Source organism: Coffea arabica, chromosome 9c (genome assembly GCF_036785885.1).
Source record: "Coffea arabica cultivar ET-39 chromosome 9c, Coffea Arabica ET-39 HiFi, whole genome shotgun sequence".
Taxonomy (NCBI): Eukaryota; Viridiplantae; Streptophyta; class Magnoliopsida; order Gentianales; family Rubiaceae; genus Coffea; species Coffea arabica.
In genome coordinates, this window is record NC_092326.1 from 39645567 (window position 1) to 39672350 (window position 26784).

The 26784-nt window shown below is 36.9% G+C and overlaps 3 protein-coding genes across 4 annotated transcripts; all 3 read left to right on the top strand.

Moving 5' to 3' along the window:
* The first annotated feature begins 542 nt into the window (after window positions 1-542).
* On the top strand, window positions 543-7887 carry LOC113708793 (gamma-soluble NSF attachment protein). Its single transcript, XM_072064810.1, has 9 exons — window positions 543-689; window positions 1563-1630; window positions 1746-1830; window positions 1904-2062; window positions 3109-3246; window positions 4215-4293; window positions 5771-5850; window positions 6495-6624; window positions 7358-7887. Exons 1-9 carry the CDS (start codon window positions 646-648, stop codon window positions 7454-7456), a joined length of 882 nt encoding a protein of 293 aa, XP_071920911.1. The 5' UTR covers window positions 543-645; the 3' UTR covers window positions 7457-7887.
* Window positions 7888-8282: 395 nt separating this feature from the next.
* Window positions 8283-13296, top strand: LOC140014442 (protein ALP1-like). 2 transcript variants are annotated; one of them, XM_072065327.1, is made up of 5 exons: window positions 8283-8758; window positions 9528-9596; window positions 9670-9761; window positions 9873-10205; window positions 10321-11204. In XM_072065327.1, the coding sequence occupies exons 2-5, from the start codon at window positions 9566-9568 to the stop codon at window positions 10963-10965; spliced, it is 1101 nt and encodes a 366-aa protein (XP_071921428.1). In that variant the 5' UTR covers window positions 8283-8758; window positions 9528-9565; the 3' UTR covers window positions 10966-11204. The 2 variants fall into 2 exon arrangements, with proteins under 2 accessions (XP_071921428.1, XP_071921427.1); XM_072065326.1 differs by lacking the exons at window positions 8283-8758; window positions 9873-10205; window positions 10321-11204 and adding exons at window positions 11789-12358; window positions 12432-12663; window positions 12770-13296 and having other exon boundaries at window positions 9555-9596.
* A 1712-nt stretch (window positions 13297-15008) lies between these two features.
* On the top strand, window positions 15009-26331 carry LOC140014263 (probable E3 ubiquitin-protein ligase ARI8). Its single transcript, XM_072064706.1, has 16 exons — window positions 15009-15082; window positions 15180-15357; window positions 17951-18075; window positions 18213-18315; window positions 18451-18541; window positions 19118-19290; window positions 20109-20213; window positions 20368-20456; window positions 21405-21512; window positions 21814-21904; window positions 22017-22106; window positions 23364-23411; window positions 24692-24763; window positions 24838-24937; window positions 25020-25146; window positions 25499-26331. The coding sequence occupies exons 2-16, from the start codon at window positions 15196-15198 to the stop codon at window positions 25767-25769; spliced, it is 1755 nt and encodes a 584-aa protein (XP_071920807.1). The 5' UTR covers window positions 15009-15082; window positions 15180-15195; the 3' UTR covers window positions 25770-26331.
* The last annotated feature ends 453 nt before the right edge of the window (window positions 26332-26784 follow it).

Consider the following 26784-nt stretch of genomic DNA (forward strand, 5'->3'; position numbering starts at 1 on the left):
GTTTCTTTAAGGTACAATTCGAAGTTTATTCAATTGCAGATTCAGTTCATTTGGAGTTGTTATGGTAAGAGGGATGCATCTTGCCATATTTGTGGCACCATGCGCAAAACACCACCCTCCGCCCCGCTCCACCGATTAGGTCAAGCACAATGGCTACAAAATTAGACGGACACACAAAGCTGTTTTTGGGGAGCCACCATGCACCCAAACCCCCTTTTCCCTTCTCTTCCAAGAATTAGGCTAGGCTTGACTATACGGCCACACCATTTACCAAAGAGGCGTGACACATTTACTTTAACAAACGGGCACGCCTTCATTTTACTACTTCTAATCATCTGCATGCCGTAGTGACTGCAGGAGGTGGTTTGACCAACAAATCTGAAGGCGTGATCTGTTACGGTAATACAGCATGACGCCTTCACTTTAGATTTCCCTTCCGGTGAGGTGACCACTCCCTAAAATTTTCCTAGCTGGATTGACTGGCAGTAAAAATGTAAAATACAGCAGTCAACCAAAAAAAAAAAAAAAAGGGAAAGAGTGAATAATACGCTAGATTCCATCATCATTTCAATATTTAATTTTAAAGGCAGCGGTTATTGAATTCTGACGGAAGCAGGACCCCGCAGCTGCCAGCCAAACCCAGCCATGTCTTCCGATCCCGACAAGTTGATCGCAAAAGCCGATAAACTGTCAGTCTCCAAACCCCTCTCTCCCTAGCATTGATATTTGTATTTGCAGAAAAAGTTTGTTACTCAACGAAATACAGATACGGGTGATGTGATTCTCGAATATTTACAGCTGAATTTGATATCCTGACATTTCTCAATTCATCGGAGAATGATTGAGAAACGAGGGAGAATTCTGTTATTATTATTATTATTATTATTATTTTGTGTGGTCTTCTTGAAGCTGATCTAAGTTTTTTGGGACGAGAATAATAATGTTGCCGATTTCGGCATTTTTATGTGGTTTGGCTACTGGACTAGTTGAAATGTTCTTGAGATGGATAATGCGAGTATTGTGTTCAATTTGGACGCGAACTTTGTGGATTAGGAGTAGGAATTCTATCGTGACCAGTGAACATCTTCTGAATCGTAATTTGTAGTGACTGGAAATCATGAGCTGTTTTTAATACTGCTTTTTGGTTTTTGGAGTTTGTGCATTTTCCGATCTCGATTCCATGTAAATAAATTTGAAGGGTGGAATTAGGAAATTTACATTTTAGGAAATGTCAATTTCAAACATTTATGGTGGATGTTTCCGATTGCAGAAAAATAGCACTAGTACTGAATTTGATTCTTCATGATACATAATATGCTCAGCTAGAGACTCTTCTATATGAGAATTCTCAGCTCATACGGGATTTCTTGGAGATGGAAATGAAGAAAAAAAATTTACAATATTTTATATACGAACTGTATATGAATCGCGTTGCTTATATTGTATGTCAAACTCAATGTTTGATTTTATGATTCTCATGTCAGAATGGAGATATTATTTTTAAGTTATATGTATAATGGACATTTTTTGCAATCTAACTTACTTGCATACGGATTTTGTAGAACAAAACTTAGTTTAACTAGATGGAGTGCTGATTGGAAAAGTGCCACAGTTTTGTATGAGCAGGCAGGTAGTTTTCCAATTTTAACTATCATTCCATGGCATAATAAGAAGTTTAAATACTAGTTACTCGTCGTGTGTTTTCTGGATGTTTACTTTGTTTTTATTTTTGTTTTGTTTTGTAGCTAATGCATTTAGGCTGTCAAAAAAGCATGAGAAAGCAAAAGAGGCATTTGAGAAAGCTTCCAAGGGACAGGAGATGTTATCTTCATATCCTGTCTATGACTACTATTTCTGAATTTTCATATTTTTTTACATTCCGCTTCCTTGACTCGTAAATTAGACCTTGGGATGCTGCTAAACATATGGAATCTGCTGCTACTGTGGCTAAAGAACTAGGAAACTGGCGTGAAGTTGCTGACTTTTATAGACGTGCATCTGAGTTATACATTGAATGTGGACGGTCACAACCTGCATCAGATGCACTTGCTAAGGGTGCTCGGTAAGCAATGATTTCTTGCTGGACTATAATTTTTTTCTACTTTGTTAGGTATACTTATTTTCATTTTTCATGGATTTTTTTCTCATAATAAATTAAACATATTGTTCAAAGTGTCTCCTTCATGTAATGCATATTAGAGCCCCCCGGGGGGTGGGGGGTGTGTGTGTGCGTGTGTCTTTTGTTGTGTCTAATATAGTTGCATTTCTGCAGCTGTTTCAAGTTGAACGTGCTAAAAAGCGATGGATATTCATAGCTGTACAGAGTTATAGTTGAAATTTATACTTCAGAACTTGGTCCTTTTATGTTATGCCACAATCCAATAACACTAGAAGAAGCTAACTATGTGTTTAAATTTTTTTCTTTTGTTCAATCTAGCTGAAATACTTAACTGTCCTAGAAGGAGTGGTATTACATTTCACTGGTGTAGGAAATTGGCTTTGTCATATGGGTCAACTTATGGATCGACCTATCTGTATGTTATTTTGGATACAGATCTGAGCCCATCTTCCTTCAAATCTATTCTGATCATTATGGATTGTGTTCATATTGGGTGGCTGGTCATGTTAGATTAACAGGGATCATATTGAGTAGGTGGTCATGTTAGAATCACCAGGGAGGAGAAAAAGGGAGGTAGGAGTAGAGTTCGGGGAAGTGATGCTTGATCACCCACTAGAAGTTCTTACTTTAATGGATGCTTTGGCTTGTATCTTTCTTTGCTGCAAACCTTGCACAACAACTTTCATTTTCTTCTATTGCTTCTGCAACTTTATCTTCTACCCTTGATTTTGAGGCATTTGTTGCATTTAACATCTAGAAGGATTTATTGCATGAATTGGTACTTTCTATGAGAGTTCTTTTAGAAAGAAGCAACTCTTACAAATGTATGGCTATTCGAAAGAGAAATTTCCTTGTAATTTTCCCGGAGTCAAATATACACTACTAGCTACTTGGGGGATGATATCCTTTTCCTTTTTGTGCCTCTTTTCTTTCTTTTTTCATATTTAATAACCTTTTGCACAGTTTAAAGAAAGGTAAATTTATGACAGTGCTTTAGAAGATGCTCTGCCTGAGGATGCTGTCAAGCTATATATTGATGCTTGTGAAACTCTTGAGGAGGACGGCAAGGAACAAATGGCCTTTGACTTATATCGTGCCGCTGCTAGTGTCTATTTGAAACTTGAAAAGTAAGAGGGCCTTCGTTCATTTTAAGTTAATAAATCTGAGTGATTACTGTTGATTGTTGAGTCTCTCTTCAACTCTTTTTTTAGTTCTCATGTCTAAGCACTAAGTGATACCAAATCTGAAACTTTTAAGTTAATCCTTTTTTTTCGAATTATTTGTTGGTTTATGCTGTTAATTTATGAATGGAAACCGTGACTTTTGGCAAATATAAGGTGTGTTGCATTTTCGCCATAGCAAAATACATCCCTGACACCTCTATTTTGGTTCCTCTCATGCAACCTTTTCTGTCATCAGGTGACTATGTGAAGTATAAATGATAAGTAAAAAAATTTAATAACATTTTTGGGGAGGATTCATGTAGTTCAAGTAAAACTTGCCATTTTACTCCATAGAACCTGAAAATACTTGAATGGGGGATGCTTCTGAACATAAATTCCTAGAGGCCTTGTTAGGTTTTTACAAATTTGAGAAGTTAGTCTTTTTTTTCCCCTCATCTTTAAGATGGATAGCAGATGATGGTGTTGCTTTAAATCTTCGAGCTAATTGTTTATTCCTTTCATCTTGACGTGGAAGTTTGGTGAGTTGTGAAAACATGTAATACTCGAATACAAATTGGGAATGTGTGGCAAAGTAGGGAACATGTGGAACCCTGACAACTGATTTTGAAACTATGTAGACATGATGATGAAAAGTTAAAGTTTTTGAGGTATTAAGCAATTATAAGCGAATGTGAGTCATTGAAAGTTGTACTGCTAAGTGAAAATAGTTGGTAGTATAAGAATACAAAAGAAAATCAAGATTCTCAAGAACGTCATGAGTTAAGCCTCAAAGGTCTGAAGCATTTATCACATAACAACGTAATAAAACATTTTAGTAGTTATTGTGTCATAACTCATAACCATACTTATTAACATGACTTTTATCCAAGAATTGTATGTGCAAGTAATTCGTCGGCTCTCATCTTCCACAGGTATACAGATGCAGCAACTGTTCTGTTGAGATGGGCATTGGCAGCAGATAAATGTAATGCAACTCATAGTCAATGCAAGGTATGAAGGTTTTTAGCATTTACCTTTCACCTCTAGACACCAAGCATATTTCTTGCTTTTACTCAGTGAAACTTTAGACATTTCGTGTCAACTGTCAATTGATTGTTTGCGTCAAACATCTTTGCAAGTGTATGTTCTTTTTTAAATAATACAATTAACCATTTTCTCTTGTCTTTGCGAGTCCTGATGTTCCAGTTAATCCTTCTTTGATAATGTTATCTATTAATCTCGTATAAATGTAAATTTCTAATAATGAGTTAGGAAGAGGTTAGCCATTTGGGTGTTATGTGATCTTTGAAGGGTGGTTGAGATTGAGAAGAAATTGAAGTGTGAAAGCCAGGCACCTAAAACATAATATTGGGGAAAGAGCAATCTCAGTTTTTCTAAAAGCGGTGTATGCATATATAATGGCTGCGAAGACAAAAGTTATCCTAAGTCTAGGGTGCTCACCAACTTCTTTTCCTAAATTTTTTAGTGGTTGGAGCATCATTTTCTTCAATGAGTTGATGCCATTTAATTTGAGCCACAATCTTGCAGATCCTTAGGTTTCCTTAGATGATGTGAGCTCAGAATTGAAGACATTAAGTTTGAAGGTAGCCCTAATACTTGGATTATCTAGCTGTTTGTTGAGGGTCAAGGTTCCTTTAGGTCTGGGTGATCTTCATCCTAAAGGTGGTGCTGTGGCCTGTTGATTCCCATAGGCTAATTTCAACCTGATCTGCACGTATAGTTACATATTTAACTCTTATTCTTTTGTGACATCATCAGCAATCTTGTGATATGCAGAAAGCATGATCTTTCCCTGAATACCATCTTATATCTCAGTGAAGTCATGGAAAATCTAATGCTTTTAGTGTTTCTTTGTGAAACAGGGGAGATGTTCTCAGCCTATTTTATTGTGTGGACTGTGGACAATGCTGTAGTAGTTAACTCGTTGCTCATATTGTTAGCCTAAAGTATCAAAGTCAAACAAGATATATACAAGCAAAAACAGAACATGGTTCCTATAACGTTTCTCTTTGATAATCCTCAATGACATTCCTATGACAGATTGCCGTTGGGTCTGAGATAGAGAAGGATATAAAAATTTAGGTTCTTATTTGTGAACTTTTGAGGGATTGCTGGCACAAATGGCTGGTCTTGATAAAGAGATCCCTAGGTTATTGATCCCATGCATGCACACATATTGGCAGTTTTACTAATAACTTGATTCCAGACTGTCAAAGGCTTTCGTCATTTGTGAACCCAAGTAAATCTGTTTTTCTTTTTTTTTTTTGGGGTGTCATTAAATGTTTGATGATGACTAATTAGTTGCATAGCTTCAGCTAAATTTTGTGAATATCTTGCGTGTTACTGAATTTTGCTATATCTTGTAACTTCAGGTCGCACTTGTGCATCTAATATTTGTATTTGAATTTGTGTAAAGGATTGTATTCCACTTTTAGAATTGAAGTTGACATGTCTGATTTGGTTCTAGGCTTATCTCAGTGCCATCATTGTATACCTTTATGCTCATGACTTCCAGCAAGCAGAGAAGTGCCACAATGATTGTTGCCAGTACGTTCAAATTCTAATTTTTTGCATCATTCACAACACCTCAAATCCTGGCATAGAACAAGTTTTTTTTTTTCCTTTCTATTTTTTAAATTTCTTAGTTAAGAGTTTTCTTGTTTTCTTAGCTTTCAGTTTTTCAAGTAGCACATTCTCCTTTATGACTGTTTAGCTGACATGCATGCCAAAGAAAGAAAGAACAGGTAAAACGGTAAAGGAATAAATGGTTCGAAAAGGAAACTAACAGAATAGAAGAATCAAACGTTCAGAGTTGTCAATTTCCTTCAAGTAATTGTACGCATGTACACCATTTAATATGAATTAAGATCTCTTCAATCACTGTTTTATCAGAAAGGTTTAGCTCATATAGGACAGAGAATTTACATTGTCATATATCTTGTATTGGCCTCTCCTATGTGGGCTGGATTTGTTTTACCTGGTCAGATATTCAGCAGACTGGGGTGGGAGAAAGTATTGTGATTATATGAATTTCCTTTGTTGGATTAACTCTTAAACTTCTAACATGAAGGATTTGAGCCTTTTTAAATGTTTGTACATTTCATCAATACCAAAGAAAACCCAATCCTTTCTTAGCAGTCCTTTACCAGAATTTTCTTATGAACTTGTCATTATTGGCTCTTCTTTTGCAGGATTGAAGCTTTCTTGAACAGTGATCAAAATCGTTGTGCCAATAGACTTCTTTCTGCTTATTCTGACGGGGATGTGGAGGAAATCAAACGGGTGGCTCAATCAAGCACTATTTCCAATCTAGACCACGCGGTAATCCATCTTTTCAGTTTATTCCGCACCATCTGATGGCAGGGGCGGAGGGAAGGGGGTCCAATTGTTAAAAAAAAAAATTTTCTAAGTAAAAAAATTTTTTTAATATTGTTTTGCCCCCCCAAATATTGATAAAAAATTTCACTTTGCCCCCCTTCCAATTGTTATAAAAAAATTTCTAAGTAAAAAAAATTTTTCTTATATTGTTTTGCCCCCCCCCCCCAAAATATTGATAAAAAATTTCACTTTACCCCCTCCTAAGGACCCAAATAATAATGTTTGAAAGTTATTTGGACTTTGTCCAAATAACAGAGACTCGCCCCCCCTAATTGCAATTCCTAGCTCCGCCACTGTGACTGATGGTGTCTATGCATTGGGCTATAAAATCACCAAAACGTCTTTGTCTGCTTCAAAATGATGGAATATATTAGCCTTGATTTTTCATGGACGGTTAGGTGTGGTGTCTAGAAAAAATAATTAGGATTCAAACTGTCCCACTCCCACGGTTATTTTTATGCATTTATATATACTTCATTGGCGTGTCCTCATTTGTTGGATGTCATGGTAGTTGTATCGACAAGTAAGAAAGGAACTGGGGGTAGAAATTATTGGTACCGCAAATGACATAAACACAAATTTGCTATTTGAAAAAATCATGCAATTTTTTACATGGTCTTATTGTTGTGTGGATATAGAGGTTTGGAAGAACTTTTTGACAGTGTTACTGCTGCAGATCATCAGGCATGCTCGGAAATTGCCGATGGGTGATGTGACTTCGTTGAAGGGTGCTGCCCCAGAAGAAGAGCCCTTAGATGAAGATGATCTTACCTAGCCTCTCACATTGATTGACATAGCTTCTGAGTGTGTGTGAATATATTTTCATTATGTGCATTTGATTTGAAGATAAGAAGTTGATGCCCTCTCATTTTCAAGTGTATTTTCAGATTAAATTGTGCGAAGTAGAATGGTCAAGGGTCTTTACATGATCATGAGGGTTCGAACTCCATGGTTTCCAATACCCCCTTCTTTTCCAGCTTGTTTCTTTTCACATCTCACCTGCTGAACCTATCCAAAGGGAGAAGAAGAATTTGTAGCCAATGAAAAATGAAGAGGAGACATATTTTCGTTTTTCTTTGTAACAGCCATTTGCAAACTAAGCGCCTTTATTTTCTGGTGGTATGTTCTCCATTACATATTCCTTGTTCATATCTAATGCTTCTGACTGATATTTTGTGTTATTGAAAGCGAACTCGTTTATCCAAATGAGAGTCATCGGTACATGTTTGTTTAGGTCCACCGGCCCCTTCGGTGCCTTGTGCTGATCGACTTGTTACGTTTCGGAAGTCTTTACCGTCTTTTTTCATTTCGATCTCTTACATTTCAATGGTCCTACTTTGTCAAGTTGTAATCAACCATTAAATGTTACTATCATGTTGATGTCCTTCGTACATTAAACGCCCCTTACGGTACTGGGCTACTGCTTCGTTCAAAAAATTTTTAAAAATTGAAGAATTTAGTCAAGACACGCACAATAGCTTTTAATATGATTTTGATAATTTAAGTTAAAACTTTGAATTGGAGAAATTGGAGGGTTCGTTTGGATTGACAGTTTTTTCAAAAACTGTTTTTGTCTTTGAGAAACAACACTTATTGATAAGTAAGTCTACAGTGGGTCTTTAATAAAACTGCGACGTTTTTGGCAAAATAGCCAATTGTCTTGTTTTTGGCTTTCCTTTGCCGACGCTACTTTACCAAATTGCCTTCTGTGCTGAACGCGAAGACATATTCAGAACAGGGACCAGTCAGGAGCTTGTGCAAAGTACTCCTCCGAAGCACCATTGCCGGCCATCGAGAGGCGAAATTATGAGTAATCGAAGCAGATTTTAGCTCGCAACCTTCGATTCCAACCTCCTTCAGCTCGCGACTTCACTTCCAAACCTCCTCTGAGCTCCAACCCCCTCTTCGATCTTCGATCCATCTTGCTAGTACGCCCCTCTTTGAGATGTGACCTTGTCTGCAAGAGCCCATCATCGCGCTTCAATCCATCAGGATCTTAACCCCCTTTCACAGCGAACAACACATCTCGAGTGACTGGCAGCTCCAACCCGTCTTCGCCCTTCGATGTACTGTTAAGGTTATGTTTCTAAGGCATTTTGCGACTTTCACTTTACTGTTCTTGCTGCGTATTGTAAAGAATAATGTGTGGGATGTTCAAAATTTGATGTCCGGAAGCCCCAAAAATTTGACTGTGAGGTCAAAATTTGTGCGCTGCTTTCAATTTTCCAAATCATCACATTTAGAGGTGTTGGACAGTAGAGTTACAGATTAGTTGTGCAGAGTATTGTGGTGGATGAACCAAGTCTCGGCAATGCTGAAAATGAACCATGAAAAATTGAGCTGGTTTGAATATTGAGACGATAAACTGGCCATGCTCTGAATTCAATGTCAGATTTCATTTTTCAAAATATTGAGAAAGTGGATGACCACAATACGGCATTGACTTCAATTCATATGAGTTGGTCATGAATTTTGAAGGGTGCTGTTTTGTCGGAGTTGGTGGTTGTATTCGATAGTCCTTATATAAATTTACCAAGATTGAGATTCATTAGAATTGCCTAAATTCAGTGAATGAAGCATATGTTTGTGCTTCTGATGGAAATTACATGGAGAACTTGTGCTTCTGATTGTGCTTTGGCATATTATTGCCCCCATGAGTGTGTCTCGCTTTGTTGAAATGCGACTGCAGTCATGTTTTCATATTATTGTAGCATTAATTCTTGTGTTTTTACCCCAAAATGAACTCTCTGATGCTATTTCTGTGATTTTAAATTGTCTTCTCCGGCTATAAATGAGATTGGTATCTGCAGTCTAACTTCATACTGCTGTTTGGTGCTACAAAACAGGGTAGGTTGGTGTTTTCATTGCCGTTCTCTAAAGTTACATGCCCCCTATTACCCGCCGTGCTTCCAAAGGTAGTTTGCGTGGTTCTGACTCTGTTTACTGCCTTGTTTAGTGCGACTAATTTTGACTCGTATGCAAACACAGCATTGAAGACGAAAAATTGTGACAGTCCAAGGGGATCCAACTCAGCTTGGGGGGAAAACGATTTACAAACGTGCATTTCTAACTACTACAAGGTAATACCTGCTAGTCCTCTACTTTCGCTACTTATTATTTCATCTCTGTTTTGTCCCGCCGATAGTATAAGTACCAACGTGTCTGATTGCCTTTGTTTATGGATTAATAAGATGAGAAAACAAAGGCGCAATCCAGGTGGACAGAAATTTTATTTCACTAGGAAGCAGGAAATAGAAATTGCTGAGCGCCTAGTCAGCATGCATAGAGCTAGTGAAATTAGGGACAATAATATTGGTAGCTACGTGGTTCCCGAAATTCAACAGCAGTTGAACAGCCAATTTGGCACATCGTTCACTTGGGACAGCATAAGAGCCAAATACTATGCCTTGCGAGAACTTACCAAGCTGTACATTGGCTTCAAGAGGCGGGAAACGGGACTGGGTTGGGATAGCCAGAACTTTACCTGGCTCATGGACGATAGCAAGTGGGCTGAGCTTGCACAGGTATTTTTTGTCAAGTAAACTGTTTTTATATCAATTTAATGGCTGTTAAAAGTTAATCAGATTATACGTGCAACTCCCTCAAATATCCTTTTGACTGTGTTTTTTTTTTTGTCAGGTGAACCCAAAATTTTTAAAATTTCAAGATGACTGCACCGTCTACCACTTGCTTGAGGAGGTTTTTGTCAACCAAGGAGCAACGGGAGATTTCAGCGCTGGCTTTGAGAACGAGCCCCGTACTTCACCCGAGGAGAGATACATGGAGAACCTTGCCCGATCGTCACGGGGAAAGGGAAGGTTGGATGCTGTGCATGAGGGTGTTCAAACTGAGTTAGCAGGAGCAAATGAAGCGAAAGGGAGAAAGGGCAAAGGAAAGCGAAAATCGGGGGACATGTCAAGCGGTAGTCCTATGTCCACCGCCTCCCATTCTGATAGGTACATGAAGGCTCTTGACACCATTGAGTCCCTGGTTAGTCGCCATAAGAGCAGCAGCATGGGCGTGTCAGTCAGTTCTCCGGACAAGCAGTGTTCCGGCCGCGGTGGCCCGACCAAAACCACCTATGAAGTTGCCATGGATCAACTTCGGGGAATGGAGAACATTTCATACGCCTCCAAAATGGCCGTGGCTGAAATATTGAAGGATAAGCAAGAGCTGGCCATTTGGAATTTAGCAAAATCGGACGCCGACCGCATCACATTTATGAAAACGAAAGGCTGTTTCCCACCTGATACGCAGGAGCCCCCTCCCCCACCTCCGTTCTAGGCGTTTCATTTCCATCGGGAGCTTGTATCTGAGACTTGAGTTGTTGACTTACTTTCTTTATAGCCAACTCAGCTTGTTGTAGCATTTGCTACCGATACATTTGAGTGTTTTTTTTTCAGAGGTGTTGTGATTTGTCTATTTGGATTCTGGCCCCGTACTGGCCATGAGTTTGTTCAGTTTTTATTGCATTCGGCTGGAGTTGTTGGGTTTTTATTATTATTGATGATGTGTTTGTGGCATTGACTGTCTTGGTTAATTTCTAAATTCAGGGGGGCTTTGTGTCCATGAATGCCCTGGATATGATATGTCGAAACGCAGGATTTGAGTTAATTGTGTTTGGTCCTCTGTTGGTTGCTATTTAAAACCATGAGTAGTATATATTTTTGGGGATGACTTTGTGGGATAATTTCTAAGGATAGGATTAGGAATGTGGTGCTAGTTTTCATTAACAACAGGTTACTCGTTTTAAGGCATTTGTTCATAGCTACAAATGTTGTGAACTGAAATGGCAAAGTAAAATGCTGTCCTAAGGTATATGATTGGCCAGGTTTTGTTGTTGTCCAAATATTCACTTATTGGCTTGTTAGTAGCTGTCTTGACTTGAAATCTTATTCACTGTGATGAATATATATTCCAAGAGCTATTGCCATATTACTAGCTATCATGTGGTGGATTTTTTTTTTTTCAGATTTGTTGCCTGAACTAGCACATAAGCTGCCTTCTTGATTTGCTGATGCTATATAGCTATTTGCCAGTATGCTTTAATTAGGAGATAATGGCGTTGTTGTTGATCATGCCTTTTGAAAATAGCCTTTTTTCTCAGGATCACGAGTGACTTTGGCTGCCGAGATCACATTTGGAAATGGAGTATGAGCATTATTTGCAAGGTGGGGATTTCTTCGACGAAGGAGATGAGGAGGAGATACTTTTGACCTTCACCTACTTTGTGCTTGTTGGATTGGCTCTGTTCGACCCATACCTAAACCCTGTGGAACGCCGACGAATTCGAGATGGTGCACAGTCGGGTGCTCAATGGGTTGTAGAACTCATAAACGGCCATCGAGACAGAATATTCGACAACCTTCGAATGGAAGCTTCGCTTTTCCTCCAGTTATGTGATTTGTTGATTGAGAGGGGCTATTGGGAGCCCCACCCGACAGGACGGGTAGGCATTCACGAGTCTCTCGCCATTTGCCTTCTTTGCTTGAGTCATAACGAGCGACATAGGGTGCTAGCCGAGAGATTCCAACGCACAACCGAGACCACAGACCGTCATCTTCGACGATGCCTTCGATCTCTCGTTCGCTTGGGACGTGATTTTGTCCAGCCGATAGATTATCACACGACGAATCCAAGAATACAGAACAGTGCTACGTTTTGGCCATGGTTTAAGGTTAGGGATATTTTGTGAAATCTCTTATTAATTATAATCTATAGGAGACTGAACGTCTACTTATTGTGATTAGGATTGTGTTGGAGCTATTGATGGAACGCATGTTTCAGCTTGGTGTAGAGCTGAAGACAGGGAGCGTTATCGGAATAGGCATGGCGGCTTATCGCAAAATATATTAGCAGTGTGTGATCATAATATGCGATTCACTTATGTCAGGGTAGGGTGGGAGGGTAGCGCACATGATTCTAGGATCTTAAAAGATGTCTTACTTGATCCTAATTGTGCTTTTCCATGGCCACCAGAAGGTAATTTGGGTATTAAATCATCCATTTGGAATTTATCGCATGACTTTTCTTAAAACATTTATAGTAATATTTATAATGCACTTAACTATAATTACATTGTGTGCAGGGAAGTATTATGCGGTGGATGCGGCATACACGAACATGCCAGGATTTATGGCTCCCTTTAGGGGTGCACGGGGAACCCAACAGGAGCGGGCAGCAAGAACACTTTTCAACAGACGCCATGCATCGTTACGGAATATTATAGAACGCACGTTTGGTGTTCTTAAGAAGCGATTTCCGATACTTAAGGGCCCCATGCAGAACTATTTGATGGCGACACAGAATAATATTGTCCTGGCTTGCTGTGCATTGCACAACTTTATGCGCGATAATGTCCCGAATGACGCATATTTTGTTGAAGAAGAGAATATTGCAGCACAGGCAGATAATATAAATCATGTGGTGGACCAAATGGCCGGTGCAGAACCACTGGATATGTCGCCTCAAGGAATTGCTGGTTGGAATGAATTCAGGAGCGGCTTGGCAAACAGCATGTACTATCACCAACATTAGTAGCTCCATTTTGTCGTTATCTATTTTGTAGCTTTTGTAACTAGTTGGCGGATTGCGAATGGCAAACTTTTTCCCTAATGGTTCCACGGTGGCTATTGTATATGACATGTACACTTATGTAAAATCTCTATCTATTAATCTATAGTTTTAATTATACCAGTGTTGTACTGATAAAGTATTTTGTTGAATGAAATTTATTGATTTTTTTAATTACCAATTTGAATGAATGTTTTTCGAAAATAGCTAAAAAAAAGCTTGTTTTTGAAAAACAAGCTGTTTTTCAAAAACAGATAATCCAAACAAGTTTGTTTTTGAAAAACAAGCTGTTTCTCAAAAACAGCTAATCCAAACAACATTTGCTGTTTTTCAAAAAATGAATAGTATAGTTTTTAAAAAAACAACCCCAAAAACAGCTAATCCAAGCGGATCAGGAATTTTTTGAGAAAATTTGTTTATATTTTTCGTGAACATATTTTTAAATTTTTTTATTATATATATATGTGTATGTGTCAAATAATTACATTATAATTTGTTATAAAAGCTTTAAAAGTTAACAATACAAATGAGTACGAACAACAATTATTTCACTAAATAACAATATTTCATGTAGAGGGGGGCGGAATGGGCGGGATTTGCTTGGGTTTGAAATAGAACCGAGTCATATGGACTTGGGTTTTGGGACTAACTTGGGCGGGATCACTTTGGGATGGTTTAGATTGATCCCGTCTAATACCCAAATATATTTTCTACATATTTTTTTCCTTTAATTCATTTTTTATTTTTTATTTATTAAATTTCTTTTAGTTTTGTTAAATAAACATGCAAGTGCTTTATACTCAAGATTCCCACCAAAATTTGGATTAACAAATAAAGGAAAAGATAGATATACAGCCATATTCCAACATATATCAAGATGGTCATGGTACTTAGGGTGTTGAACATTTATTCTCATCATTGTCCAAGGATGGCAGGTCTAAATTGACTGAAATGCTGGAAATTCTTGTGGATAATGACTAGGAAGACTACTAGATTATATTCGCTGATATAATTATAAAAATTGTTAAAAATAATATTTGAATCTAAGACTCCGTTTGGATTGGCTATTTTTTCAAAAAATAAGTTTTTCAAATACAATGTTACCGTAATATTCAATAACTCAAAAAACATTCCATCCATATTAGCATATCAAATATTTAAAAAAAAAATTTATAGTAAAAATTTTTTATATACACTGCTACAATAAAATATTTTAAAAACATATCTCAAAAACAGCTAATCCAAACAGAGCGCTTGCTATTTGAGCCCAATGGGTACCCAAGTGTTTCCCAAAATTTTCCATCAATTAATGGGTACAATTGAAATTTGTCCCATTTTAAATCCAATATCAAATTTCAGTACCCATCCCGCCCAATGGGCATAGATAATCCATTGAGAATTGGGACAAATTGTCACCTCTAATTTCATGTAATTTGAAATATGATGTGATTCTTGTTCATATAAATTATTCCTAGTATTCTATTGTTCTACTTCTATATCACGGATTTGCTCCACATATATGCCTTTTATTTATTTATTTTTTTTGGAAAAGGGTATTAAATATTAAGACTAATGAGTAGGTGTAAATCTTGAAAAATGCATTGCTTTAGTTCAAAGCATGAAAGTAAGGAATAGAAGGAATGTGAAAAAGATTTTAGGGTCATTTTAGTAATTCCATAAATTTCCAATAATGACGACATCAGTAACTACATTATTGCTTTTTCGTCTACGTCTCTTCCCACCTTCCCCTGTCCTCCACCCATAAAGCTATAAATAACAAAGTCCTCTTTCTCTTTCTCTCTCATCGACCAAACAAATACGAGTTGAGGTACTCATCATTTCGGCTTCATCAATCTCTCGCATTTTTAGGGCTTTATTTCTTCATCTGCAGCTGCTTATAATTTTTTTGTATCGTATATCTACAGCCGGAGAGACAGAGAAATGGATTCCGAGGGCGCAATGTTGATGCACGACGCCGAGTCCTTAGACGATAACTTTTACAGCGGCGACGACTCCGATGACGCCGACGTAATCATGTATTACGACTTCACAGATAATGACTCCGATGATTCCGATGAGCTTCCCTCCCACCACCGCTTTCAGGTATCATTTTCTTTTCATCATTGTCACCGTCATGTTCTCCTGTAAATTTTTTATTATAACGATATATATATATATATGGTTGGACGATCGATCAGCTTAGGTATGAATTTGCATGTTAGGTGTTAATTTGCTGGTAATTTTAATACGATTCAGCTGTTTGAAAAGCTGATTTTTTCCCCTGAGGGCTGGATCATGGTTTTTCTTCATCTGGGCTACTTCATGATCGTATCTCTGGAAAATGATTGAGAAATGAACCGGGTAGTTTGAATTTAGCTGAATTCAGTGTTAGTGTATTTGATAGGAGCTTAGAAGTAAGAAAAGATACCATCAGCTTGATGAGCTGTATTTCGCTTATTGTTGCAAACTGATGTCTGGAACATTCAGCTTCTTTTTACGCTTGTTTCCGGCGGTGGCATTATGAGTTTTGTGCTTGGATATGTAAATGCGTTTTACATTCGAGGAGAACAGTTGGAGCCACTTAGCTTATAACTTTTTTAAAATTTCTGTCGTTCCTTGTTACTCTATAATTAAGAATAATGTGGGTTAACTTAGACCTAAAAAGTTGAAAAAGTTGCTCTTTGACTTGTTTCTCTGTCTAACCTGATTTTGACTGAAAATTAACACAAAGGAATGCTGAGTCTCAGGGATTAGCATTACTAATTTGCTGAGTTGTTCATCTATTAAATCAACTTGACAGGGAACTTGATGATTATACAAGTTTAAAGCATGGCCTATATTGGAGGAGTCAAAGGAATGGTTGGACATTATCGAGAAACAAATGAAATCATCAAAATCTCTTTTAAACCTGGGGTATTTTTATAACTTTTCCCAAAAAAGGGAAAAAAAAAAGAAAGAAAATACAGTGAACTAGGATTCTTCCTTCCATTTGTTACCACTTTTGGACAAAACAGAATTGCTGATAGCATCCATTATTTGACCTCCATCTGCTTCGTTTTTCTGTGCTTTCTTACCCTCTTTAAAATAATCAAAGAACAATGAACTTAATCTCTTATTCCTTTCCTTTCTTATCTTCTTGTTCTGTTAAGCAAAAGATAGGTATTGAGTTTATGGACAAAGTGAGATGAAATATTTGTTTTGCTTGTTGTGTGAAGTTGAGCCTTCACGTTGTACCTCACCTATTGTACCTTCCAACATTCTACATGTGCGCATCCTGAAATTTTCATTCTTTAGTTTCTTCATCTTTTCACAAGATATGTTTGGGTGTAATTTAGACTCCTAACATGGTCAATGTTTATTGACTGAACAACTTCTGTGAACTGTATTATTCTGTTCTGATAAGTTTGAATTTTGTTAAGAAATGACAGAATTCAAATTGATGAAGCACTCAGTTTTACTTATAATTGATCTTTATTGTGCTTTTATCACTATTGTGTATAATATTGTTGAGAATTGTACCTCAGTGATTGCTTTGTGATATATGCTTTATATAAGTAACAGATCCAACACGTTGCAGTCTCCAAAGAGCATATTTCTAGATTGGCAGGGTAATGCCCTCTCATAAAAATGCATGAACTCTAAATCTGGATGTCAAATAATTGAAGTGACTATTGTTATATCAGATAAGATGTTTCTGAGGGCTCAATTATCCAGGATATGTATGAAATTGATTTGGGTGGTTCTTGCATGTAAAAAAGGCATTTTCTGATTATCTAGCAAGCTTCCGTTGTGGGTGAATGCATTTGTCTAATGGATTAGAAGAAGAAAAAGAATTTCTAGTAGTATTGCTGAGGTTTGTTGTTCATGATAAGTTGAAAGAGGCAAACTTGGGTAAAGATGAGTTCAATTTTTGGAACATCTTCGTGCTTAAATGGAGTAAGTTCATCTGCCTGCATAAGCTTAATACTTTTCCCCTGCTGTTATCAAGCTAACATATGTTCTAGACCCATGGACTTTGGTTTGATGATACACACACTATCCATGAGCATGTAATTTTTATCAATGTTTCTCAATCCTGTGTTAGAGAAGTAGTGTTAGCCATTTTAGAAAGAGAATTTGATTGCATCATTTTGTCTAGCTTTGGTTGGAAAAGCTTAATGAAGTACTACTCCTGAAGTTTGTCAAGTACCTGCTAATAAGAGGAGACTCTTAGAAGTGTTGCATTCTCTCACCTTATGACATTCCACTAGATTAGCACATTCCCCTGCCCTTATGGCATCCTGAAATCTGGTGGTCAATAAACCAGCCAGAATTTTACCCAATTCTGCTTCTCTGCTGACTACTTCTTAATCTTTCTGTAGAAAATTTCACCTAATCTGCAACATAAAATGGGTAAAATAGTACTTATACTTTGAGAGTTCAATGGTAAACATCTACTAAATAATCAAGGACTCATTGCTAATCTTTACTCTTTGTATGGTTATCTTTGTGATTTATGAGACTGAGCCATGACTCAAGGAGCTTGATACTTGTATGCATGTGCTGGCAGTTCTGAGTCCTTCCTTTCTGTTCTGCCTGCTTGTTTGCCTTGACCTACTGTTTTGTCCTGTTATTTTAATTTGAATTGTGCCTCTAAATATAGGTTTCATGTGTTGCATGATTGGACTTTGAAGTTAATTTTCAAATTCTGTTGCAGCCAAACTATACCGTTTTGACTGAAGCCGATATATGTCAGCGTCAAGAGGAAAATATCACACAGATATCTACGGTGCTTTCAATATCAAGAATTGCTGCTAGTATTCTGCTGCGCCACTATAATTGGTGAGCTGTCTTTCTATTGGTTTCCGTATTCCTATTTGTGTTAAAAGTAAATTTTAGAGCATTTTTCTGTGTTCTCTTCTTTGAGATGTCAGTTTTCTCAACCTCCTAAAGAAGCCCAACTATGTTTTGATTAATAGGAGTGTTAGTAAAGTGAACGATGAGTGGTTTGCAGATGAAGAAAGGGTCCGGAGGGTTGTTGGATTGTTGGAGGATCCTATCCCACTTCCTGATGCCAAAGAGGTGACTGAATTCTTCATGCAAAGCCAAAGTTTCAACCATTCCAGATTAAAAAAATTTCTGTGGCTAGGTTTAATTTTCTGGGAATTAATATTTAATTGGAGTCCTTGACTTCATTTGTGTCTCATTTATTTACAGCTGACTTGTGGGATCTGCTTTGAGACATATCCTTCTGATAGGATGAGTTCTGCTGCCTGTGGTCATCCTTTCTGTGTTGAGTGTTGGCAAGGTAGGTTTGTTTGTTTGGTTTTTTTTTTCTGGAAATTATGGCTTTGTCTAGTTTTTGGGAAAAGAATATATGAAGTAATATCATGTTGTCATTGGGCAAGCGGCCAAGAGAATGAATTCTTAGGGTGAACGACCTATGTTGTCTCTACTGGCATGACTTGCAATTACTGCATGGCTGTTCAAGATTAATGAACCAAAAAAACTGAAAAATTAATTCTTCTGCTGTTCTGGAAACTTCTTATCAAATTGACATGGTTCACTAAAAGTTCAAATGAAGTGATTTTTGGGAAAAATCTTCAAGGGTAGTTTTTGAGTGCATTTGTAGATGTTGTCAAGATCTACTGAAAATATTGATAATTCAGAGTAAATGAAAATATTAATTGGCTGCTTTCCTTCAAATAGATAACATGGGAGCTACAGATCCCTATGAAAGCTGAATGGTTTATGAGCTAAGTGAAGATTTTTTGTTTAATCTATTAGTTGAAATGATGGAGAGATTGGCAGTAGACACAAGCATGAAATGGGACATCAGCACTGGCCTATCTCTGTAATTCTGATTTGACTTTTCTTGGTGCAGGATATATGAATACTTCAATAAATGATGGTCCTGGTTGTTTGATGTTGCGATGTCCTGATCCATCTTGTTGTGCTGCTGTTGGTCAAGATATGATAGATTTATTGGCTGTAAGGGAGGATAAAGAGAAATATAAACGCTACTTCCTTAGATCCTTCATTGAAGACAACAGGAAGGTAATTGCATGGAAGAAGATTTTGTGGAATATGACCTCGTACTTGGCTAGTATGACTGGAAATTTTCCAGCAATATTTGCCAAAATTGTTGTTTGGATTTTATAAGCTATTTTTCCATAATTGATTCTAAACTTCAAGTGCTCAGACAAGGTTTTGTTTGGTAGTATACTATTATTTTCATTGGAGTAGTTTTGGGCGGTGAAAGTTTGGATAATCATGTAAAATTCTAGGATATTCATTATAATCACTTCAACCAAAGCAGTTCATTTATTCCACTTGAGTGTGATTTTTTAGGTTATAAACAAAATTGCTGATTAATGTCAATGGAAATTAGGGTGCCAGTATTAATCTTAAGCTAGATGCATGTCAAGCGAGTCGATGCCTTCATGTCATCTCGTGGTAGAAAGTTCTTCCGCTTATTGTTTATAAGATGTCATACAGCTGTGGGTCTTACTTGCCTCTTGTGCAACTTGGAGAGCATTTGAAATTGTCCAAGGTCTTGAGAGTGAAATCACCTCAGATTGACAAAATTTATACTAATTCTCTTTGGTTTTTAATGTGTTCATGATATGATAATAGTATGAGTTGCTTTGTTTAGCCAAAAATAAAAAGTTGTTATGCATGTGAAGCAACCTGACAAACATTCTCCACCTAACTCTAGTATTCTTTTTGTTTGGCTGGTTTTTACATGAAGAATTAATAAAAATTTTATAAATACTGATTGTGCACCTTGCTATTTCCAAAAGCTATGTTATTGAAAAGTATTGGTCTATATTTCACCTCCTTAAACCCAGAGTGTTATCTATTGTTATCTGTAGACCAAATGGTGTCCAGCACCAGGATGTGAGTACGCTGTGGATTTCATTGTTGGCAGTGGAAGCTATGATGTGACATGCCGCTGTTCATATAGTTTCTGTTGGAATGTAAGTATTATATATAAATGTTCAGTTTTCTGGACATGTACGTACAGAAGTCCTCTTCTCTCTCGATTGTTTCTTTGTTTTCAATCTTATCTCATATCTTAACTTTGTTTTTTTGGCCACGTCAAAGTTTTCTTATCTGAATATGAACTTGCAGTGCACTGAGGAAGCTCACCGTCCCGTTGATTGTGGAACTGTAGCCAGATGGATTTTGAAGAATAGCGCCGAGTCTGAAAATATGAACTGGTATTGACCTTAACATTATAACTTAGAGATTTCACCAAAAGAAAGATGAAATAAAATATTTATTGGAGTTATAATTTCAAGAAAAACCTGATGTACGCATCGAGTTGGCTAGTATGATGGTGGAGCAGATATTTGGGAATGCCTTGGGAAAGATGTATAAGAGTTTTAGCTAAATCATGTGACAGTTGAAGGCCTATATCACTAATTATTTTCTTGGAGCATATATAATGCTATTTCATACTTTCGATTGTTTTCTTTGCCAGATTTTTGTCTTTGTGAGGTGCTCTCTGCAAACATGCAATATTAAATTATTGACCCCAGATTCATTGAGGGGTAAAAGCTAGCTGCTTTGGCGTTTCTGGATGTAAGAATGGGGAATTTTTATTCTCTGATGAGTCAATGATTGTACAGACTTGAAAAATAAATAAGAAGATTGATTTGTGAAACAAAAATTTGGAGAGTATTCAGAGAATTGAGAATTGGTAGTCAAATAGATCTAGTATGTTTCTACATAGTGGATCCTTTTTATTTTTGTGGTAACAGTGATAGTGTTGCATTGTAACAAATAAGTTCTTTCTCCAGCCCTTGAATATCCTTACTTTATGGCCCTTAATGAAGTCTTTATTCAGTATGTTAATGTTTCTGTAGTATTTGTTGTTGCATTTGCAAGAGTTTGTCTTAGGTACAGTTTAGAGCCCCTTCATTATAAAACAACCACACTAGTACACTAGAATTACCGTTGTTCACTTTTAACTTTCGGAAACTAAAAAAAAAAACATTTAAGAAGCACGATTTCCTCTGTTATCTGGTTAACCATGTGCTGAACTTGTTATAGACATGGGGGAAAATAAAATGGTCTCATTTAATAGATTGAACCTAAATCTCTGCAATATATGGTTCTTTATTTTGTGCTAACGGTAAACTTTTATTGATGTGATGTCTTTTCAGGATATTAGCTAATTCAAAGCCTTGTCCAAAGTGCAAGCGACCAATTGAGAAGAATCAAGGCTGCATGCACATCACATGTACTCCACCATGTAAATATGAGTTTTGCTGGTAGGTTGAATTAGTTTGTTTTTGCACATAGATGTACTTTACTCGTATCTCTTCACATCCTGTGTAGAAGAATTAGTTGATTTTTCTCATGCACAAATCTGCTTATTTGTTTTTCTATTTGTTGCTGTTTCTTCAGAAAAACCTCTCTCTCAGAGTCATGTTGTGGAAGCCAGCAATCTAAATGAGAAACAACATTTTTTTCATTTTAGACAAACTAATTGTTCTTGATTGATTGAAGAACAATATAATCTGAAATTTTTGCTATTATTAGTTCCTATCCTCAATTAGGATGTTTTTCCAGGCTTTGTCTAGGTGCATGGTCAGATCACGGTGAAAGAACTGGTGGTTTTTATGCATGCAACCGTTATGAGGCAGCCAAGCAAGAGGGCGTGGTAAGATTAGCTAGTTTGTGCAATGGCTCTTTTGTATAATGTCTGAAATTTTTTGTTGCATACAGTTTTGAAATCATTTACCTTTTTTATTTTATAAAATATGTTGGTACAGTATGATGACGCTGAAAAGCGAAGGGAAATGGCTAAGAACTCCTTAGAACGATACACTCATTACTACGAAAGATGGGCCACCAACCAATTGGTAGGTACAGTTTTTTACCGTCCACTTTCTCCTCAATAGTACATATAAGCTTGATCCAGTAACATGAAATTAATGGTTGAACTTGGGGAAATTTTTATTGCAAAAAAAAAAAAAAAAATTATAATCACTCCATTGCCAACAAAAAACAATATTCTTGCTCCTTCTGTATGTCACTTAGCATTTTGCTTGGTTGCCAGCTGACTGATTGATTCATTTGTTGAATTTTCATCTAAGAAGCATGTCATGGAGAGTAGGAATTGGATTCTGAGAAGTTGGCTAGACTTCATGTAAAATGTAATAGTGATTTTTATTTTGCATTGGTAATAAAGCTTGTGAAGTATCAACTTACTTCAGAAAGAATCAACTCGATGAAGTGTAATCTACTAAGGACTTGCAATTTGGTTGCAATGACTGGTTAGGGTATAGTGAAATATTTGTTCAATGACAGGATTCTATGCAGCATTCTCTTCTTTGTCTTGCTATCATGTGGATGCATGGGCTTTTGATCTCAAAAATTCATTAAAGCTGGGTCAATTGGTTTTAAATAAATTCTAGAACCAGGTGCCAATTAGATTATAGAACTATAGAAGTGGTTGGTTTCAAAACTATTGCCTCAGGACTTATTTTTATGGCCTTTTCCAGTAAGCTAAAACCTGCATGTATTACAATGCGCTACTTGATTCTTGTGCAACAATTTTAATGCCACTTTTCATTTTCTATATACCTGGCTTTAAAAGAGTTACAAGTACCAGTATATCTCTCCAAAATCAAAATTCAATTGACTTACAAATGGATAATGCTTCATGCCAGAGGAAATTTCTTTAAAAGATAGGTAATCCAGCACTTCCTAGTGTAAGTGCTTTTTAATGTTTTGCTTGTGCGTTTATGGGTCTTTTTTCTCATGATAGAAATGGCACAATTCAGATAGACGCAGTGTTTGAAAAATACAACTGATGGGCTGTTAATATTGATATTTGACTCTCTTTAAAGCAATTGGAGAACCATTTGAATAGCTTGAAAATTGATTTTTTTTTTGGTTGGGGGGGGGGGGGGGGGGGGCTGTGGAGGATTTAGATTCTTCTCTTTTATATGTGGTGCTTTTGTTTCCTTTTGGTAGAAATTTGAGCCATGTGCTTTTTTAGTCAATAATCATAAAATTGTTTCTAGGAGGAACTCTTTTATCTGTATTAAACTGTTTCTAAACTTTCTAGTTGAGTGCGATTGCCCACAATAACTTTATTTCTGTCTCTTCTGCAGTCTAGGCAAAAAGCTCTTGCAGATCTACACCAGATGCAAGCTGTTCAAGTGAGTGAAATTATTTGCTTAGTCCTGTACTCTTCTTAATATCTTTCTTAAATTTGCTGATTGATAACAATACCTGTCTGCCACATATAGAAGTCTCGTACCAAATGATGCTGTCTGCCATTTATGAATTGGACATCTTGCCAGTTGAAAGTTTCCCTTTCTGATCTCTCTCCATCATTGAATTCGGTGTAGCTACTTTAATAGGTTAACATAGATGATGTTAGAAAAGATCAGTTTTATAGCTTAAGGGAGAAAATGATGTCCGCAATGCTAGCACCCATAAAAGAAAAAAAAAATAAAACATTTCGTGTCATATCCTTTAAGATTACTGTTGCATACCTTATACAGCCTCTATTTGTTCACAACCAAGTAATTTACAAAATTTTCTCTCTTTTTATATTTTTGTTAATGTTCACCATTCTTATCTTTCTATCTTCTTTTTTTATTTTTAGGCCTGACCATGCAGTTTTCCACATGGTTAGAACTTAGTGTCTACTACGTCTTTTATTTTTGTTTTTATTTGTTATTGTTATCACTGATTTTGGTTGAGAAGGTACGTCTCTTTAGTATAGAAATAAGATGAGCCACCAAGGGCTGCAACCCACTGAGACATGCTGTCTATTTCACTAAACTTCGTTATTTTTAAATTCAAACTGTAAACAATGGCTGTTTTGATCTAAGAAGTACAATATATTCCAGAAAGCTATTATCAGCTTAAGCACACTTTTCTGAAATGTGCATCCTAGGGTCTACTTCTATGCGTTTTGTTCAAAACTAGTCTGCCATCATGAATAATTTCTCAAAAGCTGTTCATGTTCATGGATCATGGTTGTGTTCAACAAAAATGTTCATGAGCTATGGATAATACTATTTTCTCCCTTGGTATGTGCTGTTTCAGCAATAGAAAATCAAGTTATCATGGATAGTTTTGGCCTTCCAGCTTTCTTCAGTCTCATTGACTACCCACAATTTCTAGTTCTGTTGATACTTATCCTAACCATGCTATTTTCTACTTGCTGCATATCTTGATATTACAGTTGCTTTATTTTGTGCCATTTTTTGGATATAGGTTCCTGCACAATATGCTTCTTGTCATGTTTATTCTAGATTGTGTGGCCCTGAATGAATGCCAGATAACTGTTTCAAGTCTGAGAATCGTATAATGTTGTTTACATCAAGCTTTTCCTTTTGTATCTTTTTTTTTTGGGTTGCTTTTTCCCTGTTTTTGATTGAATCAGAAATGCATGCAGCATGATTACATTAATTGATACTATTTGCAGCTTGAGAAGCTAAGTGACAAACAGTGTCAACCAGAGTCACAGCTCAAGTTTATTATAGAGGCCTGGCTACAGGTAAGTCTAATTTTAGCTCTATTGAAGTATATTTATGCTCTGCTGTTGTTATGATCTGCATTTGCAATTTGCAGATAGTGGAATGTAGGCGGGTGCTGAAATGGACCTATGCTTATGGATATTATTTACCGGAGTATGAACATGCCAAAAGACAGTTCTTTGAGTACTTACAAGGTCTACATTTTCTAGGTTCTGGAAGCAGATTTCTCAGTATGTGTTGGTTGCTTTTCTGAGTCTGAGTTATTGTATACTGTAGGTGAGGCTGAGGCAGGATTGGAAAGACTTCACCAATGTGCTGAGAAGGAACTACAAGGGTACTTTGAAGCTGAGGGTCCGTCAAAAGAATTCAATGAGTTCCGCACAAAGCTTGCAGGACTTACCAGGTAATAAACTGATACTGTCTCTGATGATGTTCTCACCTCAAAGTTCAGGAATTCTGGTGTAGAGTCCATGCCAAGATTTCCTATCTCTCTCTTTTTTTTTTCTGAAACTACTAGTCCTCTTTTTTCCACTACTATCCAAGGCAGTATTTTGCATTTTCTCTTGGCATTATCTGGCGCTTTGGTCTCATATTCTGTGCTCTCTTCGCTCCTTTCTGCCCTATTCTTTCAACCTGTTTTGACTTGCTTCGCGCCTTAACTTGGATCTCATGCATTGCTTCCTTTCGCTACAAAAGATCAGATTCAGACAAGCAGATACATTGTCTTTTGATACCTTACCTCGTCTAATTTGCAGCGTCACAAGGAATTACTTTGAGAATTTGGTCCGAGCTTTAGAAAATGGTCTTGCAGATGTTGACTCTCATGGAGCTTGCAGCCGAGCAGCTAGCTCAAAAAGTTTGGGAAGTGGGAGCATTAAAGTTAAGGGAATTAGAGGGAAGGTAATTGGGTGCAGGTCAAGTAATTCTAGAAATATTGATGATTCAGGACACTGGTCATGTGACTACTGCACATTTGCCAATGTCAAGTCAGCTACCGTGTGCCAAATGTGCCAGCAATGCCGTTGAGCTCATTTTTCAGAGTGGCTATTGGATGAGAAATATCTGGTGTTGGCTAACATGGCTGGTGGTGAAAAGCGGAGCCAGCCATGTTGGCGGAAGCTAATACTCCGCCTTCCCAACTGGCTAATGTGCTGACCATGAAGCACCGGTTTGGGGTAAAAAATGAGAGAGAGGAAACCCTCTGCATGAAAGGCTTTGGTTTCGTCGATTACAATTGTAAATAATTTGTTGTCTTGTAACTTCTTACCAAGGTCAGCAGGCACAAATTGACCATGTGCTGTTGATTCTATTGCTAGGAGATAGCGTGTTGTATGTTTGTATGGACTGTAAATTGCTGCAATCACTGGCAGTAAGCCCTTCCATTTCAACTTTCCATATTTGGGCCCCGGAGGACTCCCAAGTGTTCAATGGCCCTTACACGAGGTTCTGAATTTCCTGTGTCATTCAAGATCCCCTTTGTTTTCTACATCTTCTGAAGCACTTTTGGCTACAAACTGTATTCCCCTGGATGAAAGTTACAAAACACTTTTGTGAGTTTGGTTAATGGGTCGAACTTCTTGTTGGGCTACTCGTGCTTCCCTATCTATCTATTTCCTATACTATATTGTTATTACTATCTTAAAATTGTGATGAGTCTTGACATTGTAAGGTGTAAGCAATTTTTTTTTTTTTTTTTCATTTTAGTTTTTTGTTGTGCCCATATTACCCTCAACTGTCAACTAGAGTTATTGCATTTTAATATAGGTAGTAATTAAAAATAGGAAACATTCCGAATGATTAAATCTCAATAATAATAATAGTAATCAAAATGAAAAACTCCCCATTAAAACTATTTAGCAATTCTCAAATTCCACCTCTAATTCTTATGTGCACCCGAGGCAATTTCTTACTTGAAATGGTGTAGCCAATTGCATTACTACAATTTGAAGATCGTCAAAAAAAAAAAAGATTAGTATCAAAAGAATATATGCTCTTAGAACGAAAGAGAAATATATTAAGAAGAAAAGAGCCTGTATTCATT

What these genes read in the sequence shown, in the direction of transcription:
- LOC113708793 (XM_072064810.1), top strand. Translation starts at nt 646, where the DNA reads ATGTCTTCCGATCCCGACAAGTTGATCGCAAAAGCCGATAAACT. An exon ending in GGACAGGAGATGTTATCTTC is followed by an intron (nt 1,831 to 1,903) that starts ATATCCTGTCTA and finishes CTCGTAAATTAG; the next exon opens with ACCTTGGGATGCTGCTAAAC. An exon ending in TTTCCAATCTAGACCACGCG is followed by an intron (nt 6,625 to 7,357) that starts GTAATCCATCTT and finishes TTACTGCTGCAG; the next exon opens with ATCATCAGGCATGCTCGGAA.
- LOC140014442 (XM_072065326.1), top strand. Translation starts at nt 11,828, where the DNA reads ATGGAGTATGAGCATTATTTGCAAGGTGGGGATTTCTTCGACGAAGGA. An exon ending in CGTTTTGGCCATGGTTTAAG is followed by an intron (nt 12,359 to 12,431) that starts GTTAGGGATATT and finishes TATTGTGATTAG; the next exon opens with GATTGTGTTGGAGCTATTGA. An exon ending in TTTTCCATGGCCACCAGAAG is followed by an intron (nt 12,664 to 12,769) that starts GTAATTTGGGTA and finishes CATTGTGTGCAG; the next exon opens with GGAAGTATTATGCGGTGGAT.
- LOC140014263 (XM_072064706.1), top strand. Translation starts at nt 15,196, where the DNA reads ATGGATTCCGAGGGCGCAATGTTGATGCACGACGCCGAGTCCTTAGAC. An exon ending in TTATAGAGGCCTGGCTACAG is followed by an intron (nt 24,764 to 24,837) that starts GTAAGTCTAATT and finishes TGCAATTTGCAG; the next exon opens with ATAGTGGAATGTAGGCGGGT. An exon ending in AAGCTTGCAGGACTTACCAG is followed by an intron (nt 25,147 to 25,498) that starts GTAATAAACTGA and finishes TCTAATTTGCAG; the next exon opens with CGTCACAAGGAATTACTTTG.